Here is a 19,712-nt window from a genome sequence, read left to right on the forward strand (position 1 = left end):
TGCCTTAATTTGAGAATCTCATTTTCTTGTTCTTTATCTCCTTGAGGTAGTTCTTCATTCTGCTTATTTTTTAATGATATCACTTCATCTTGCAGCATTTGACGTACTTTGAAGGCACACTCCAGCTGATCTTTTAATCTGGTAACTTCTTCTTTGAGGGCACACTCCCTTTTGTTAAATAGATCTTGTTGATCTATGATTTTATCTGATGCTTCATTTGCTTGTTCATCATGAAGTGATTTGGAATCTGAATCCTTGCTTCCATCTAACAGCCAATTGTCTCTCTTGCTGTCATTGTTCCTTTGAGCTCTGTTCCTCTTCTGAGGTGCTTTCTTCTTTAGCATCTTTCCCATTGTTTCTACAGATCTCCTTTAAGCGATCAAGCTTCTACCAAAGGACCTACTCTGATACCAATTGTTGAAATAATACTGAGAGGTGGGGGGTGAATCAGTATAAGCAAATTAGTAACTTTTTCATTTCCATAATCAGATTCATATACGCTACTTCAGTTAATGGAACTCGCGTGTACACTCAACTGTGTTTAATGCAACTAGCGTATATCCAGCAAACTTGTGATTCAATTAATTCATCATATGTTGATCTTTAATCAGTGCATCAAAACTTCATTAACCATATAAATAGTGACCAGGTGCAGTAAAAACAGAATAGATAATCACACATAAAAAACACACATGAACACCAAGATGTAAGGTGGAAACCCAATGTGGGACAAAAACCACCTACTGCCGTCTTCCTTTAATATAAGAAAAAATTGTTTACAATCTTGTACTAGCACAGACTCATACCAGTACGCAGGCACCCACCTACAGAAGGCTACTACCTTCTCTCTTTCTCCAGCTTCTACTGGAAGGGAGCTACAACCTCCTGGCTCTTGTACTAGCCGATATATTTACTAGTACGTAGGCGCCAGCCTACAGAAGGCTACAACTCTCTCTCATTCTCCAACTGCTACTAGAAGGGAGCTACAACCCCCTGGCTCTTGTACTGGCCAATATGTTTACCATTACGTAGGCGCTAGCCTTCAGAAGGCTACGACCTTCTCTCTTCCTCCAGGGACCACATTTCATAAATTTTCAAACTGGATACTCCTGGATCACAAAACCATAATATGAAGGCCACGTTTCATCCAAGTTTCATACTAGACCCATCAACAACATTGAAACACAAAATCAAACACCACTACAATACAACCATTGCATCAACCAATCATTAAATTCTGAATCACCGAACACTGAATCACTAAAGACCTGTCACCAGAACATAGAGCAGAACCTAGAACTCTGCAACAACCACTAGAACCATCTGCAAATTCAGATATCATATTTCATGATGTATACGCTACTCTGATGAACTAGACCAGCGTGTATACGTGTTTTTACCAAAGCATACCCGTGTACAGATCTGCAAATTCTAATTTATAAACTTCACAGCTATTTCAGTGTTCAGTCATACCTAGATCATAACAATTTCATAATAAACATGCGTAATTAATTCAAGTCTAGTCTATCCATGATCAAACCACATAATGATAAAACATTTTAGGCCTTAAGATCTCGATCCATCATCATTCACATAGGTGCATCCTTAGTTCAGATCAAGCAAAGCATCATAAACCCATAACCTGCATACTGGATCTCACACTTCATTAGATATTCAATACTTGCACGCCTTGGCCTAATGATCTTCGCCTCCTTATATAGTTTTAAGCCTTTCTCAATACCATGGATCAAAACCATTTAGGACCAATACCTTGGACCAAATACCTAGGGTCAATACCTCGGACCATATACCTTGGACCAATACCATGGATCAAAATACCATGGACCAAATACCACGGACCAAAAACTTAGTTTTCCAACATGTGCGCGCTTTCCCTCTTGTGAAAGTTCCTTTGTATGTTATACACACCTTTTGGTCTGTTAACCCGCGTGTATACGCTTATTTGTCAAGGTGAACCTATGTATACTTCTCTTTGATCATTAATTCCTTGATATTAACCTGGTGCACTATGATTTGACATCTGAGTGAACTTCCATCAAGGACAACACCTATATCATAATGCCAACAATCTCCCCCTTTGGACTTGATGGCAACAACCACACCAAGTCACTCTCCCCCTTTTACATCAAGGGCAAAGGGTAGACAAAGATATTCTCTCCGTTTGATATACATTACGTTGTCCATACTCCCCCTGAGTACATGCTGAAATCTCTGATTGAGCTCCCCCTTTGTACATGTTGAGATGTACCAATCTGTCCATGCTCCCTCTGAGCACATGCGGAGTCCACAAAAAAATATTTTTCAAAAGAATAACATGACTCTACAACTCAACTAAGTGAGTATGACCTTCCTATCACCAATGACTCATACATACATCAATCTCCCAACCAAGTGGGGATACACCATTTTTTACTCATCCACCCAACCAAGTGGGGATATACCAAATGTTTATACATGACTGAAATATAAATTATTACATCATCCTTCCCATGCAAAGTGGGGTTACAAATTAGGTCTTTGCATGACCTTTACATCAAATGAAATACATGACTTTTATAACAATGACCAGCAATCTAAACAAGACCATGATAGTCATAAGCAACTATCATACACCATATATGATCTTCACCATAAGCATCTGTCACCAGCATCCAGACCTGTAACCTGCAATACCATTCTCTTGGCCAACCAATAATAGCATGCCACTCAAGTGATCATCCATGAATCTGATCTGAATACCAACAATGTGACCCCAAGTATCATAGAAAGATGTATCATTTAGCCACATAAGCATCATCACCAAAGACTTTTAACCATAATGCCACCAATGAATTATTCGAAGCATATGCTCCCCCTGAACTTGTTCCATTTGTTCACTGTCAGATCTGATCATGCATATATCAACAACAAGTATCAAGGCATCATCATCAATCAGATATACATCAAGTTAACTTGTGAGGATCAAAAGCACTTCCAAATAACATCTTATGAGTACCAACACATTTCCACACATCATCAGCAGATTGTAACCATCATCAAACAAAGCAAATAATTGATTAAACCATATCAAACCCCTTTTCCTGATTTTGTCCCACTGCTTTTCCTCAAACTAACATATACGCAACTGTGTAGCTTCGAACTCGCATGTATACACGACTTTTCTTCATGAAACTTGCATATGAGAATTAGAACAATGAGGTTTCACACTTTCAGCTCCCCCTGAGTCTGTCATGTCTATATACTCTGCTATGCCACATCTTTCTGACTGTACTTCCTTTTTCTTCCATATCTTTGAGTGTGATGAAGTTTTCTCCTTTTGGTATGGTGCCCAAAATCTTCTCCTACACTCCTTTGTTATATGTCCAAGCTTGTTACATACATAACATCTTACATGTTTCATATTCCTTCTATAGTAGTCAATGGCTTTGTGACCAAACATATTTCAAGCAAAACAATATCCCTTAAAGTACCTGGAACGTGATGATATTTCTGTGTGACGGTCTTGAACCATTCTACTTCTACATTTGGCTACAACATGTCCAAAATTATGACATATGAAACATTCAACATTATTCATCGGGGGAAATAATTGTCTATTACTTCCATAGTTTGGAGTAAAAGATTTTCTTTGAAGGGTTTCTTTCCTTGGTTGTTGATGGGGTTGACCTCTTATCTCCTTGTTGAGCATTTTAGGTTTTGCATTAGAGTTCCTTGCCTCACCCTGTGAGCTAGATTCACCTTCAACAGATTCATAAAAACCAAGACCAGTTTTGATAGCAAGAGACCTTTGACTACTAAGAATATCATCCAAAATCTTAGTATTGTCTTGAAATCATAACAGTTTATCTTTTTCTTCTAATTTACTTTTTAAGATATTTACCTCAACCTGATGTTGTTCTTCCTTTTCCAGATATTGCTTCTTCAAGATTTCTTCAGCCTTTCTTCCTTCTTCCACTTGTTGCCTTAATTTGAGAATCTCATTTTCTTGTTCTTTATCTGCTTGAGGTAGTTCTTCATTCTACTTATTTTTTAATGATATCACTTCATCCTGCAACATTTGACATACTTTGAAGGCACACTCCAGCTGAGCTTTTAATCTAGTAACTTCTTCTTTGAGGGCACACTCCCTTTTGTTAAATAGATCTTGTTGATCTATGATTTTATCTGATGCTTCATTTTCTTGTTCATCATGAGGTGATTTGTAATCTAAATCCTTGCTTCCATCTAACGGCCAATTGTCTCTCCTGCTGTTGTCGTTCCTTTGAGCTCAGTTCTTCTTCTGAGGTGCTTTCTTCTTTAGCTTCTTTCCCATTGTTTCTATGGATCTCCTTCAAGCCATGAAGCTTCTACCAAAGGACCTGCTCTGATACCAATTATTGGAAATAATACTAAGAGGGGGGGTGGGGTGTGAATCAATATTAACAAATCAGTAACTTTTTCATTTCCATAATCAGATTCATATACGCTACTTCAATTAATGGAACTCGCGTGTACACGCAACTGTGTTTAATGCAACTAGTGTATATCCAACAAGCTTATGATTCAATTAATTCATCATATGTTGATCTTTAATCAGTGCATCAAAACTTCATTAACCATATAAATAGTGACCAGGTGCAGTAAAAACAGAACAGATCATCACACATAAGAAACACACATGAACACCAAGATGTAAGGTGGAAACCCATTGTGGGATAAAAACCACCTACTGTCGTCTTCCTTAATATAAGAAAAACTTGTTTGCAATCTTGTACTAGCACAAACTCATACCAGTACACAAGCACCCACCTCGAGAAGGCTACTACCTTCTCTCGTTCTCCAGTTTCTACTGGAAGGGAGCTACAACCCCCTGGCTCTTGTACTAGCCGATATATTTACTAGTATGTAGGCGTTGGCCTACAGAAGGCTAGAACCCTCTCTCGTTTTCCAGCTGCTACTAGAAGGGAGATCCAACCCTAGCTCTTGTACTGGCCAATATGTTTACCAGTACGTAGGTTCCAGCCCACAGAAGGCTACGACCTTCTCTCTTCCTCCGGGGACCACGTTTCATAAATTTTCAAACTGGATACTCCTAGATCACAACACCATAATCTGAAGGCCGCGTTTCATCCAATTTTCATACTGGACCCATCAACAACATTGAACCTCAAAATCAATCACCACTACAATACAACCATTACATCAACCAATCATTAAATTCTAAATTACCCAACACTGAATCACTAAATACCTGTCACCAGAACATAGAGCAGAACCCAGAACTCTGCAACAACCACTAGAACCATCTGCAAATTCAGATATCATATTTCATTATGTATATGCTACTCTGATGAACCGAACTAGCGTGTATACGCGCTTTTACCAAAGCAAACCCGCATATAGATCTGCAAATTCTAATTTATAAACTTCATAGCTATTTCAGTATTCAGTCATACCCAGATCATAACAATTGCAGAATAAACATGCATCAGTAATTCAGGTCTAGTCTATCCATGAGCAAACCACATAATGATAAAACATTTCAAGCCTTAAGATCCTGATCCATCATCCATCATCATTCACATAGGTGCATCCTTAGTTCAGATCAAGTAAAGCATCACAAACCCATAATCTGCATACTGGATCTCACACTTCAACAGATATTCAATACTTGCACGCCTTGGCCTAATGATCTTTGCCTCCTTATATAGTTTTAGGCCTTTCTCAATACCATGGATCAAAACCATTTAGGACCAATACCTTGGACCAAATACCTAGGGTTAATACCTCGGACCATATACCTTGGACCAATACCATGGATCAAAATACCATGGATCAAAATACCATGGACCAAATACCACAGACCAAAAACTTAGTTTTCCAACATGTACGCGCTTTCCCTCTTGTGAAAGTGTGTTTGTACGTTATATGCACCTTTTGGTCTGTTAACCCGCATGTATACACTTCTTTATCAAGGTGAACATGCGTATACTTCTATTTGATCATTAATTCTTTTTTATTGACCTGCTGCACTATGATCTGACATCTAAGTGAGTTTCCATCAAGGACAACACCTGTATTATAATGCCAACACTCCACACATATCGGCATTCAATGCCCTTGTTGTTGGCCCGGGTCATGTTTCTAGAAGGTCAAATCCTCCAAATTTGTGAAGAAGACCAATGACATTCCAAAGTTGGAGGTTCACACCTCTTAATCTAGATCAATGGCCCTAAAGTTTATGGGCATATGTCCCTCTTTGAGAACCCTGGAGGCATGGATCGATAAGAACTGGATACCCAAGATTAAAAATAAGGTTTCAACATCTTTTTATGAACAAGAGTATATTAATACCTTTCCTTGAAAGATAAAGAAGATTAGGATCTTATCTTCAGGAATCACCGCTACTTCATTGGGGCTCAAGGGTTATATATATCTTGTTGGAGTCCAAATTTTAATCCTAAATGTGATGTTCTAGAAACAATCCCAGTATGGTTCAAGATTCCATTCTTCCCACTACATTTCTAGAACAAAGAAACTTTAATGAGTATACAAAATTCCCTTAGAAAATACATCAACCAAGATAAGCCACAAGAAGGGTTGCAAGCTTATGCCAAGATCTTTATGAGGTGGACCTACACAAGCGCTTACTAGTAGAAATAAATATAAACCTAGACAATTGGTCTCACATACAAGAAGTTTATTACAATCAACTTCCATTTAAATGCAAGTTTTTCCATGAATATGGCCATTTCACACGCAATTTCAAGAAGAAGGCAAAAGAGAAGCCAAAGCAACCTAATGATGGAGAAAAGTGACAACAATAGAAAAGGAGAAGAGGCCTTACAAGGATGAACAACCAAGCTCCTCCTCAAGCGACCACAGAGAAAAAATGAAAAGGGTCCATGTCTAAAAAAAAGCAAGGGCCATTGCTTAGAGAGGAAATCTTTTATGGTAATAACAAGAAATCCCCATATCCAAAATACAACATCGATATCTTGAATCAATTTCCAGAAGAAGGGGAAATTCTAACTACTCTAGTGATAACAGAGAAGGCCCAAGCCCCGCTAATCCCCCTTCTCCTATAACACCATAAGGGATGCCTCCCCTAGAGGAGGCCCATATGGAGGTTCAAGCGGAAGGTTTAGATTTAGAAGAAGAATAATTTCAATCCCCCATGGCCCTCAAATCCTACGGTAGAGTGTTACTAGCAATCTCTGCAAATGATAAATCAAATGTAGATAGGGAAAAGGAAATAGATTGTTCACAAAGAAAAGTGAGGAAAACAAATCGATAGTTTCGTAAAGAAAAAACTAAAAAAATATAAGGAAATGGGGCCCTAGATGATAATCGATCATCCAAAATGGTCACTAGAAATGTCAAGAAAATCATCCCTAAACTCCATTCCAGATGCAACAAATCACACAGTAAATAATGAAATTCCTCTCCTAGAATTTCAAGGAGTTGGGTTTCGATAAATGGATGTCCAAAGTTAAATGTATAATAAAAAAGGAAATGCTAGACATCCTCCTTCTCTATGAGACCAAGTTGGGGGAATGTAATTCTCTCCAAAATTTGTCAAAATTATGGAAGAATTCTGAACTTAGAGTGATTGGATCATGTGGGGCTTCTAGGGGGCTTTATTCGATTTGTTCTACCTCTATTTTCAAGTTGATTGACTCGCATTTAATGCCTCATTGGTTGGTGGTCCACTTTGCGATCTCCCATCAAACAAGGTGCGTAATTTTGTTAATGCATATGTGCATGTTCAATATACAAAAAAGATCAATTGTTGGGCATATCTCCTAGACCTCAAAGACTCTCCTTGGAGTTGAGGTTATATTATGGTAGAGGATTTTAATAAAACCCTCCATCCTTGAGAAACAAAAGGAGGTTCCCATGTTCGAGATCTGTTTCAAGAAAGTTTATAGGATCTTATTACTTTGTTAGATCTAATGGATATCAGGTCTACTGCTAACACATTTACATGGAATTATTGTAGATTTGGACAAGGGCATATTGTAGCCCACCTAGATATCTTTTCAGTTTCTTGTTCCTTTTTATCTCAAGAATTTTAGGTCTTCTCTCAAATTCTTCTATGGATGAGTTCATATCATCAACTAGTTTCCCTTGAAGTATCACAAACAACAAACTATGGGTCATTTCCCTTCCACTTCTCTCCTCTTTGAATCCAAAGGGAAGGCTTCTTGTATGTGGTAAAGGCAGCATGGAGCAAGTGGAAAATTGATTCTCCAATTACCATCTAGGGAAAAAAAACAAAAATCTTAAGTTAGCCATTAAGAAGTGGATAATTACAAATAATGAAGATAAGGAGGGGCGGGGGGGGGTGTGGTGTGGGGCGTAAACATGCATAAATCAAATTTGCAAGAATCTCGAAGGAAAATAGAGTAGGAATTCATCACAAAGGAGCTTCAACAATACGAGCAAACATAATTTGAGGCCTTCCATCATGCACTCAAATTTGAAGAGGAATAATGGTGCCTCAAGTCTCGCATCTTATGGATGCTAGTTGGTGATCACAATGTCAAGTTCTTCCATAACCAAGCTAAGGCACATGTTTGGAGGAATAATATTAAATATGTTAATATGGATGCAATGTAGATCGAAGAATTTAAGGAGATCCAAAGGGTAATTGTTGATTACTTCAATATGATATACTTTGCCTATAATATACCCAATTCAAAGGTCATCTAGTATATGTTAGATAAAATCCCAAAATTGGTGTCTGAAGATGAAAATCTAGACTTGCTATAAAGGATTACAAAAGAGATCCAAAAAATGGTATTTTTTTTTAGCTTGAACAAAACTCTGGATCTAGATGGGTTTTCATCCAACTTCTATCAGACTTATTGGGATGTCATTAAGTTTGATCTGATTCATCTAGTGGATTGTATCTTCAAGCATGATTATATAGGAGAAGGAATTAAATCGTCCTTCATTTTCTTGATCCCCAAATAATTTAATCCAACCTCCTTTTCTAAGTATAGATTGATATATTTATGCAATGTTTCATATAAGATCATTTATAAAATTTTAGCACATCGCATGAAGCCTCTCCTTCCCAAGCTAATCTCTAAGAATTTGAGGGGATTCATGGGCCAAAGGCACATAATATATAATATTGTCTTGGTCCAATATGAAATATATTTGAGAAGCGTAAGGAAGGATAAAGGTATGCTCATCAAACTTGATATGGAAAATGCATTCAACCATGACAATCAAGACTTTTTATTAAAAGTGTTATCTCAATGTTAATTCAAGGGGAAATTTATAAAATGAGCGGAGGTTTGTATCTCCTCTCCTTGGATATCCCCCTTGGTGAATGGTCATTCCTCATGCTTTTTTAAAGCCTCAAGAGGGTTTTGTCAAAGGTACCCTTGTCACCTTTCCTCTACATCTTGATGGAAAATTCATTTTTTTTAATTGGTTCACGTTCCTCGAAGATCGGTGACAGCTATGTCCACAAAATATTTGTACCAAATAGATCTAACTTAAAGGATAACTTCATGTGGGCTCAACCACAAAGCCTAACCCCAAGAGTGTCAAGAGAATTGAACCTGTGACCTCTTAATGGTAGACATGATTTAACAATGGGGACTTGACCAATTGAGCTAACACTCAATACTATCTTGATGGAATATTCATTTAAGTAGGCATGCTGAATATGAACAAAGGAATGGAAACCTTCCAGTGATAAGATATATCTTAGGCATCAAGAGTATAAATCACACCCAATTTGCATATGATGCCCTCCTATTGGGAGGAGCCTCATTAATTACTACAGAGTCCTTCAATATCAATATATATTGGCTTCTAAAGATCTTATTAATCATATAAAATCACATATATATTCTTGGAATATTAGCCCCCTTCTTAAAAAACAACTAGGTATCCTTCTCGGGTTTGATCTTGTAGCCTCTTGGAAATATTTCAGATATTTTGGGATTTTAATCTATTTAAAATCCTATTCCTCCCAGTTGTAGTCAAGAATTATTAAGAAATTTAAGTCCAAGCTACAATAGTGGGGAGTGATTTGGTTGAACCTAGTTGAGCATCAATTTCTTATTAAAGTGGTATTATCATATTTTCCTCTTTACCATTTCACAACTCTCATAGTGCCAACTAAGACCCTTTGTGAACTAGCTAAAATTGTGAGGAAATTTTATGGGAGGGTGGTAAGTAGAGCCATAAAAAGTTTCATCTCATCAAATGGGTCGTGGTAAAATCCCCAAAATTCTCATGGTGGTCTGGGGATTTGAGACCCCTCCCTTATGAATGTTGCATTAGGTTCCAAGTTGGTGTGTAGATATATTTCAAATTATTTTGCCTGGTGCAAAGAATTTCTATGGTGCAAATACCTTCAACAAAGCCAAGATTTCTGCCTCAAAGATCCCTTTCCTCCAAAAGGAGGCCTATCCATGTGGAAGCTCTCTTATTCATCTATGGATTTGATTAAATAGAATCTTTCCAAAGATCCAAGGAATGTGAAGTCAATAACTCTATAGTCGGATCAAATCCTTAATAAGCAGGCTTTGGAAAGTCATGAGGAGTTAATCCCCTTAAGAGATTGGTTTATCTATGAAAGAAAATTCATGCTATCAAGTATTTCAAACTGCGATAGCTATGGTTCATGGATTTGCTAGACGTAGGCTACATTCAACACCATATCTCAGCTCAAGTTAGCCTATTGATGTCATTGTTCACTAACCACACCCCTAGAAATTGGACATTTATTAATCACTAGGTATGGTGGAATTTGGAATTTATGATTTGAGAAGGTTACTCTATTTTATTATTTCAAACAGGAATTCCTCCTAAGTCTCACATTTGGTCACGAGTTTGGATTCCCAATTGCCCACCAAAACTTAACTCCTTTTGTTGGTTGTTAATGCACGACAAAATCTTAACAGTGGAGAATCTTTAGAAAATAGTAATTGTTGATCTCTCATGCTATCCTTTATGCATGAGACATGAAGAAATAGTTTCTCATCTATTTCTCATTTTTTTCCTTTGTTCGTGAAGTCTGGGATTTTTCCCTTACTCCTCTCATCTCTAAAATTCGATGGTTTGACCAACCTGCGTCCCTCTTCTCTTCTTGGGAGGGTTGCTACCTTGGAAAATCCAAAGGAAAGAGCTCTTTCAAGCAAATATGGTTGGTGTTCCCGAAATTTGTCTATTGGAAGGTTTGGATAGCTCAAAATGACAACATTTTCAACAAGAAGCGGTATCACCCTCACTCTATAGCCTTAAGAGCTCCAATGCCATGTGTTGAATATTGAAAGAATTATGCCTTCCCTACTAATATGAGAAATGTGGATTCCAAAGAAAAAGAATGGCTTCTTAACCTCCTTCCTAGTTTTCCAAGGAGCAAGAAAACTCACTCAAGACCTGCAGAATGGTGGAAGTTGAGGCTAGATCAAGATGAAATGAAGAAATGGACGAAATCTTAGACATCCTTTTAGATGAGTTTTGACGGTGCTTCAAAGCATAATACAAGGTGGCAAGAGAGGGCAAGGTTATTTTCAACCTCGGTGAAGAAAATGAAATTGAGTATAGTTAGGTGTTAGACAATTACGCAAATAACGTGGTAGAGGCATATGAATTACTACAAAAGCTCCAACCAAAAAAACAAATTTTTATATTTAAAGAAAAAAAAACTATAATATTTTAAGTTTTTATATAAAATTGGTTGTGATTTTATATATATTTAATGAAATTTGTTTTCACATATTAAAATAAAATATATTAATTTTGATTTAATAATAAGTTTAAAAAATATTAGCAATTTTATTTATTACACTAATAAATAGAAAATTAAAAAGTTTCTTCACCACATATCGATTAAAAAAATACTATATTTAATTTTATTTTATATCAATACATTTTTCTACATTAAAATAAAATAAAAACAAAAAAACACCCATACCATGTCTATGGTGAAATGGAATTAATCCACATTCATAGTTTCAAAATTGATTTATAGTACCACATAATCAATCAAACATTGTTTTTCAAATAGATATATTGATATATTAAATTGCAAATCAGATTGAATTTGTTTATATATATATATATATAACAAATCTGTATTAAATAGGTTTAATATTTTCGTTGGGCTCTAAGCAATTGCATGAAATTTATAATCTAATATAATTTTTAAAATAATACAATGTAATTTTTGCCTGATGTTAGAGATAATGATTTAAATAAAAATAATAATTTGAATATATCTAAATTAAAAATTTCAGTGGTTAGCACTAATGGTGTTGATGCGTTTCACATCTATCAGATAAAAACTCGAAAATTATAACCATTGTAAAAAAAAATCAACCCTAAACATAAAATTTTACCAGTTACACATTTTCCTGATCTAATTCATTCCCATGAAAAACAAAACAAATTTTTGTATTACCAATGTTTTTTTTTAATGGATTTTTATATATCTTCACTGATTCTTTTACCACATTTCAAGCAGTAGTCCATTCCAAGCAGTGGTCCATTCTCACCACCTGTACTATCAATGTCAAAACCATGGTATTGTGCTTTTTAACTCTAGCGGGATAACTCATAACTATGTGGGCACAAAATGCAGTTATATTTTATACCATATACGTGCCAAGGTTTTGACCAGAACTCCAATAACAAATTGACTGACTATGGCAGAAGAAAATTATAAACCACTAAACTAGAAGGTCAAAACTCGATCATTTACAGCTTTACAATAAAAATGATGGCAGGAAAAAGGTGGTGGCCGTATCCAACCACGAGTCTAAAAGAATAACCTGATTCATCAGTTAAGAATAATAAACATTATTCAATGGTTTTTTTAGTTTGAATGGTTGAGATGGGGGTTTATCATTTGGGTTTAAGTTTCTGGGTACATGGTCTGTTTTGGTAAGACTGAAATGATAAGCATCTTGTTGGAATCTGGGATCCTGATTCCAGTTTCCGGTGATCTTTGGATGTTTCTAAGCTGAATTATAAGTTTCTGATATATTGGGCTTGCAGGCTATTGCATATATCTGGGGAGGTTGTTAGATCTTTATCTTTAAAAAAATAAAAATAAACATTAAAATCTGATATATATTGGATAAAATGATTTTTTTTTTTTCAATTGGATTTATTTTAGGTGGTTATGTGAATTGATTGAGATCCTCTTTATCTAAATTCAATTCATTTTTCTAATAAATATTATGGGTCGCTGCTACATTCATGTAAAAATCCATGCAGATCAACCTAAAGTCACCCTGAGGCAGATCAACCTGAAGTCATGTGAATTGATTGAGATCCTCTTTATCTAAATTCAATTCATTTTTCTAATAAATATTATGGGTCGCTGCTACATTCATGTAAAAATCCAGGCAGATCAACCTGAAGCCACCTTGAAGTCAACCCAAAGGGATCTACCTGTAGGCCAACAAGTAAAGCCTAACCTCAAGGGCGTCAAGGAGATTTGACCCCATGACCTCCCAACTAGCGAAATACATAGCAACAGGAACTTGACCAACTGAGCTAACCCTTGGGGTTAAACATTTAAGATATGTTATCTATAAAAAATTTAGAAATTTTTTTAATTGAGTTTTTTCCATTTTATCATCTATTGTAATTTTTATGATTGAGCTCTTTTCCATTTTATCAACCATGGTAATGGGTAGTTGAACCATTTTCCACCATGGTAATGGGTAGTTGAACCATTTTCCATCTAAATATTTCAAAAGGGAAAAAATCCTACTAAATTTTCTTTACAAAAGAGTAACCATTTCCCTCCAAAACAGCTTATTTGTATATTTGCCAAATCACAATTCTGAAGACAGCCCACCCTAAGCTAGTATACAAAATCTTTATTCAATACCCTGCACTTTTAATTCGATAATCTTTATTGAATACCCTACTCTCTTAATTTGTATAGCAAATTCAAAAAACATTTTCATAATAAAATTAGTTTAAGAAGGGTATTGGCATGCAGACAAAACCGCTTGAATGAAAAAGCTCAGAGCACCAGACATTAAACTAAGTCATTCAGTACTTCTCTTTTTCCCACTAAAACTGGTTTGAAGGCAACCTAAAAAACACAAATTTCAGCAGCTGTTTTTGAAAATTTCTGCCAACCAATTAATGGTCCAATAAAATCAGCCAATTTCCATTTGGTTTTATGAGTACATAGTGTTTTCTGTGCTTACACCAACTGCAGCTTATTGGATCTAATTTTAGTGGTCTTGAGTACAGGCTAGATAGCATATAAACAAATTTGTATGCACATTTATTCCTACTCAGTTGAACCTGCTTCAGACCAACAACAGCTGGCTGCAGTCCAGACATAAGAAATATATGGTTTAACATCAGTATCGAAAACTGTTTTCCATTTCAGCAAACCCCATCAAAAAATTGAGATAGTATATTAAATATAAAGACCCACCACTGCATAGACTCATGAAACAATGTTGTAATTTCTGTTAAAAGGGAACACCAAAGGAAAAGCATTTGGATACCAATGCAGCACTGTTCAATGACCAAGAGTAATTACATAATAGATACAAATTGAGCAAAAGGCATTTGTTTAAAGAATGTGCAAGAACAATCAGAAGCACTTTTCACAAGAAAAGTAGGTGTGTTTGTCTTTAGACCAATCCAACACAAACTAGTTACTAACCAATAAGAAAAGGACTAGCCACACCCTGCCATATCCTAGATGTAACATTTGTAGTGTCAGATACCAGCATTTCTTATTATTAGTCTTTCTTTGTTGATTTGTTGATGAGAGATTTGTGAATGTGCGGAATCACACCACCACCAGCAATTGTACCCTTAATCAAAGTGTCTAGTTCTTCATCTCCACGGATGGCAAGTTGCAGATGCCTTGGTGTTATGCGCTTCACTTTAAGGTCCTTGCTTGCATTACCAGCCAATTCAAGAACCTCAGCAGTGAGATATTCCAAAATTGCTGCAGAATACACAGCTGCTGTTGCGCCTACTCTGCCATTTGCTGAAACACGAGACTTGAGCATACGGTGAATGCGACCAACAGGGAACTGGTTGCACAAAGAAAACAATAATCAATTAAAAACTCAATACAAATTAGTACTACAGAATAATTGCTGTCAAGGTGTCCTAAGTAGGACATCCCCTTAAATCATTATAACACTAAGTCTTACAGATTCATCTAATTTCGATGTTGCAATAAATACCTCTGGAAGGTGTATAAACATATTTTTCTTCCAAACATTTAAATTCAAGCACTTTTCAAGATTACAATCTAAAGGTTAAACTAACCTTTAATGATAAATTCACCCCATTTGGTAGTTTTCACTCCTAAATGGTAACTGTAAGTTATCGCCCTGTGTGCAGGATGGTGTTGGCTAAGTGATGAACTTTCCTCTTTATTTCGCACTTCTCTCTTTTAAATAGAAAAGTTTGGCATGTGTTGGATAATATTTCCAATTTATTGCGTCAAAGCTGAATATTCTCACTCCAATCTATACTTTATATCATTGGCATAAGAAACATAATTTTAGCTCTGGATTCTGGCCATATTTATGGATAGATCACTAGCATGTATTTTGTTGTGAACTAATGCTCAGGGTTCAGAACACATGGGAGCCACTTGAGATACAGCCTGCAAATAAGTATGGTCAGCATGTTTATAGGCATGAAGGGTTTTCCAGCGGGATCAGAGCACCTACTACAAGCAAGCAAGTTATCTTCACAGTTAAGTTTCTTTTGAAAGGTGGTCAGCATATCTGTCAGACCTCATTGGTTTTGAGAAAGGGTTGTAGTTTGGTTTAGGAGGGATCTCATTGTCCCAAGATGTCACGTGATAAGGATGCCCTTGCGGTAGACCTTGGTTCATCAATAATCCTTATCCGGTTAGTGAAAAAAGTAAAAGAGAAGTTGAGGAGCAGGGGATTTTCAAACAGGCTGAGGAACCAGAGATATCTTTGAAGTTTGAATACGGACTCTCAGTAGGATTAGATCAATGGTTCACATTATCAAGGAATATATTCACATTTATGGAATTTTAGCCTCCGTAGTTATTCTTGAGAAAGTTCGGACACATTCATTCTTTGAAGAAGACCCATATTTCATCAGCAGAACTAAACTTTTTTGTGAAATCCTGAGAACTCTGATATGATACCATCGTGGATACAAATTTGATATTCCCAACCCTGGAGGGGTTTCAAGGTTGCTTCCAGAGTTTTGGCACGGATACATATTCTCAGCCATTAAAAATTCTCAGGGAAAAACAATCATCAATATCACAGACAGCCAAGAAAAGAAATTTACTTGATACAAATTTCAAATTTGTTGTTGTCTTAATTTAGAGAAACAGAGCTTCTTTCTATGATATACCTAGACCTTGCCAGGCATCCTTGGAAGCGAGCAATCAACTGCAAAATCAGCCCTTTTTATGTTTTGGGAGAGCTTTGCTCAAGGCATAAGTTTAGGGTGAGTTTACAGAACGGTATTTAGCTAAGTCTTGCCCAAAATTAGAAGATAAACCACAGGAGGACGATTGGGAAACACTGGGAAAATGGGAAAATAGAAAAATTAACTAAGCTCAATAAAAATGGTAAAAAAAGCCAATAATATGGAGGTGAAGCAGGATAATTCTTTCTAATAAATAATGCCAAAAAGAAAGCCAATGATACGGAGGTGAAGCAAGATAATTCTTTCAGAATCTTAGAGAATATACGGGAAGGAGAAGCTTAAAACGAAACAATGCACACACATGAACCTATACTACAAATGCAATTGAGGAGACAACAGTTAACCCGATATTAATCCCAAAAGTAAAAAGTCAACAACAAATGCAAATTTATGTTAAAAATTGTTTTTTATATAATAATACGTCTCAACACTGAAATTTTCAAGCCCAGAATATGTGGGACAAACATGTGGTATGAATGTGCATTTTAAATCTGGTGATTTAACATGATATTCATTTATTAATAATAAAATATATTTATATAGTTTGAGTGGGCATAATCGTTAAGAGTATGTGTTTTTTTAAGAAGTTATAAGTTTCAAGTCCAGAATATGTGGGACAAACATGTTGTATGAATGTACATTTCAAATCTGGTGATTTAACATGATATTCATCTATCAACAATAAAATATATTTATATAGTTTGAGTGGGCATAATGGTTAAGAGCATGTGTTTCTTTCTAAGAAGTTACAAGTTCAAAACTAAAGGGGATAGAGTATGTATGCCTTCGTAGAATTAGCAGTAAAATCGCTGCGCGGAGGTGAGTCATCCCTTCTTTTGTTCCACAAATCAGATAATAATAATAATAATATTTTGTTAAGCCATTAAAAATACCTGGTCCTGGTAAGCTTGGTATATGACGGTAGTTCAATGGAAGTTATGATATATCCCTGCATTTGTATGCAGGGGATGCTTTCGAATTTTTTTTTCAAATCAAAATTTTGAATTTTTTTCATGGCTAGCAATCCCAATGGTTAAGGAAACATATCTCCAAAGTCAAAAAAGAAGACATGAGAAGAATGAACAAAAGGTTCACCATCCATCCAATTACGCGTCCTAAGTCAAAACTGATCAATCCGTCTTTTTCTCTTGTGTCAAACACTAAACATTTCATCTCATACGAGCCAGTGGGCATTATCACGTAATGCCCGATATACTACATGACTCTGAAAAGTCACAATTGAACTACCCACGACTGCACCCAGATCACTAAACAGTAGATGCAAACATGAAGATATATATCTATATTCTAATTTCTACCCCTTGAAATTCTACCCCTTGAAATCAAGCTTGCTGCAGTCTCCATTTGTCATCAATCATCAGAAGCACGCAATAAGTTAAACAGCTGTAGCACATGACAAACGGTGGCCCCATCCAGTCATATCACAGACAAAAACCACATGACCTCAACAAAGGCCTCTATATAAATTTGAATTCAAGCTCTCTGTTTTCTTAATGATGTCTTCTTCGGCTTTAAAATACTTAAATCCTGGTAAATTGCCAACGACTGATCTCATAGCTCAGTTTAATAGCTGAATGGAACAACATACAACCCAACAATACAGGTCAACATATCTACCTGAATGACTGAGCCAAGAACTTGACCTTTCTGTGGCCCCAATTTTAAAGAGTGCCTAGAGAAAACTTGAGATTGCTGTGACTGCCATTTTTTTACATAACAGGAATGTCGTTATCTAAGATTTTTTAACGAATAATGTAATTTGTCCACCTAATAAGCCATGTGATTGCCACTTCTTTACATAGCAGGAACGTTGTTATTTTATAATTTTATAAGTCATGTGACTGCCAATTTTTTGAAATAACCGGAATGTGTTATTCAGTAATTCTTCAACCAGTATATCTAATGATCATGCAACTAGAATTGGGCCTGAACTTTACCAACTCGAAATAAAAAAGCAGATCTCAGTTCTCACTAAAGTGCATTAGTTAGCAGGTGGCAATGTAAAATTCACATAAATTGTTCACAGAGCAACATGGGTGCTAAACGCTATTTGTGGATGTAGCAGCAACGCTTCAACTACTTAACTCTCAAATCAATATAGTCTTATATTGTATGAGCATGCTGAATCTCTTTGTGGGGTTTTTGTTTCAAGCATATGATTCAACTAAAATTAATCCTCCAAGCCAAATCAAGAAAAAATGGAAATCAAAACATGCATACAGACCTGTAATCCTGCTCTAGCAGATCGGGAAATAGGCTTCTTCTTATCCTTCTTATCAATTTCAGAAGATTTTCCAACCAAGAGCCCTTTGGCACCTTTGCCGTATTGGTTCGCCCCCAACACCATCTTTGTTGATCTAAACTCCCTGCAAAACAACCCAAAAACTCAAAATAGTATCATCTGAACGGTTTTCTCAGTGACCCATGTGAAAATTTTCATATGTAACTAACAGGACAGTCAGAATCTTCTTACCGGGTGTTTCCAACTGCAAGATTTCAATTGTATTCAGAATTCTCCGGCGAAAATCCGACTTCTGTATCCCACAAGCGCCCTGTGACACCGAGGAGATTCTAAAACAGAGATTTTAACGGTTTAAGACAGATAATCCGAGGTGGAGATTGAATTTAGCAGCAAAATTGAAAGCGGAAAACTTGGGTCAGCCAATGTCGATTGAAAGAATCCAGTTACGGCACCTAACAATGGATGGGAATTGAAATCCTAGTTTAAACTTTGCGTTATGGATGTTCTTCTTCTCTGTTTATTTTTAGCTTCTTCGCGACTGCAAATACCCACGCACCGGGCGCCGTCGTCATCTTGTGATCGACGATTTTTCGTTTTTCACTTTTCAAAGAAGTCTGAATAGGGTTTGATTGCAAGTTCGTGTGAACGGGCCCCTCCGGTGGCCCATAGCCTCAGGTCTGGTACCGAACCTTTGCTATGCCTTTGATCATGACCGAGGCCGAGCCTGGCGTCCTAGGCTTCAAGGTTGTCATTTTATATTTGGCAAATAATTATTAATGGGGGGGTTATAATTTTATCTCCTCAATTGTTTGTTTTAGTATCGTATTTATATATGAAGTGAATTTTTTTAATAAATGATTTTTTTTAATTTTTAGTTATATAAATGGTATAAATAGAATAAATTAAATGAATTATACAACTTTTCAATATCATAAAAAATTATAATTTTATTTATTTTAAAAGTAAGTAATATTTTCTTTTTGTTGTGTTAGGTGATTAATGG

General features: G+C 36.1%; 1 protein-coding gene across 2 annotated transcripts; it reads right to left on the reverse strand.

Moving 5' to 3' along the window:
• Positions 1-14,398: 14,398 nt before the first annotated feature.
• Positions 14,399-19,302, reverse strand: LOC149241133 (putative histone H2A variant 3). Of its 2 annotated transcripts, XM_089373884.1 has the most exons (4): positions 19,162-19,296; positions 18,941-19,019; positions 18,692-18,833; positions 14,399-15,050 (listed from the first exon to the last, which is right to left on the reverse strand). In XM_089373884.1, the coding sequence occupies exons 3-4, from the start codon at positions 18,812-18,814 to the stop codon at positions 14,751-14,753; spliced, it is 423 nt and encodes a 140-aa protein (XP_089230010.1). In that variant the 5' UTR covers positions 18,815-18,833; positions 18,941-19,019; positions 19,162-19,296; the 3' UTR covers positions 14,399-14,750. The 2 variants fall into 2 exon arrangements, with proteins under 2 accessions (XP_089230010.1, XP_089230009.1); XM_089373883.1 differs by having other exon boundaries at positions 18,941-19,302.
• Positions 19,303-19,712: the final 410 nt, after the last annotated feature.

The sequence above is a fragment of the Pinus tabuliformis genome, chromosome 8 (assembly GCF_031772625.1).
Source record: "Pinus tabuliformis cultivar Carrire ecotype Pingquan chromosome 8, CPIR1, whole genome shotgun sequence".
Classification (NCBI taxonomy): Eukaryota; Viridiplantae; Streptophyta; class Pinopsida; order Pinales; family Pinaceae; genus Pinus; species Pinus tabuliformis.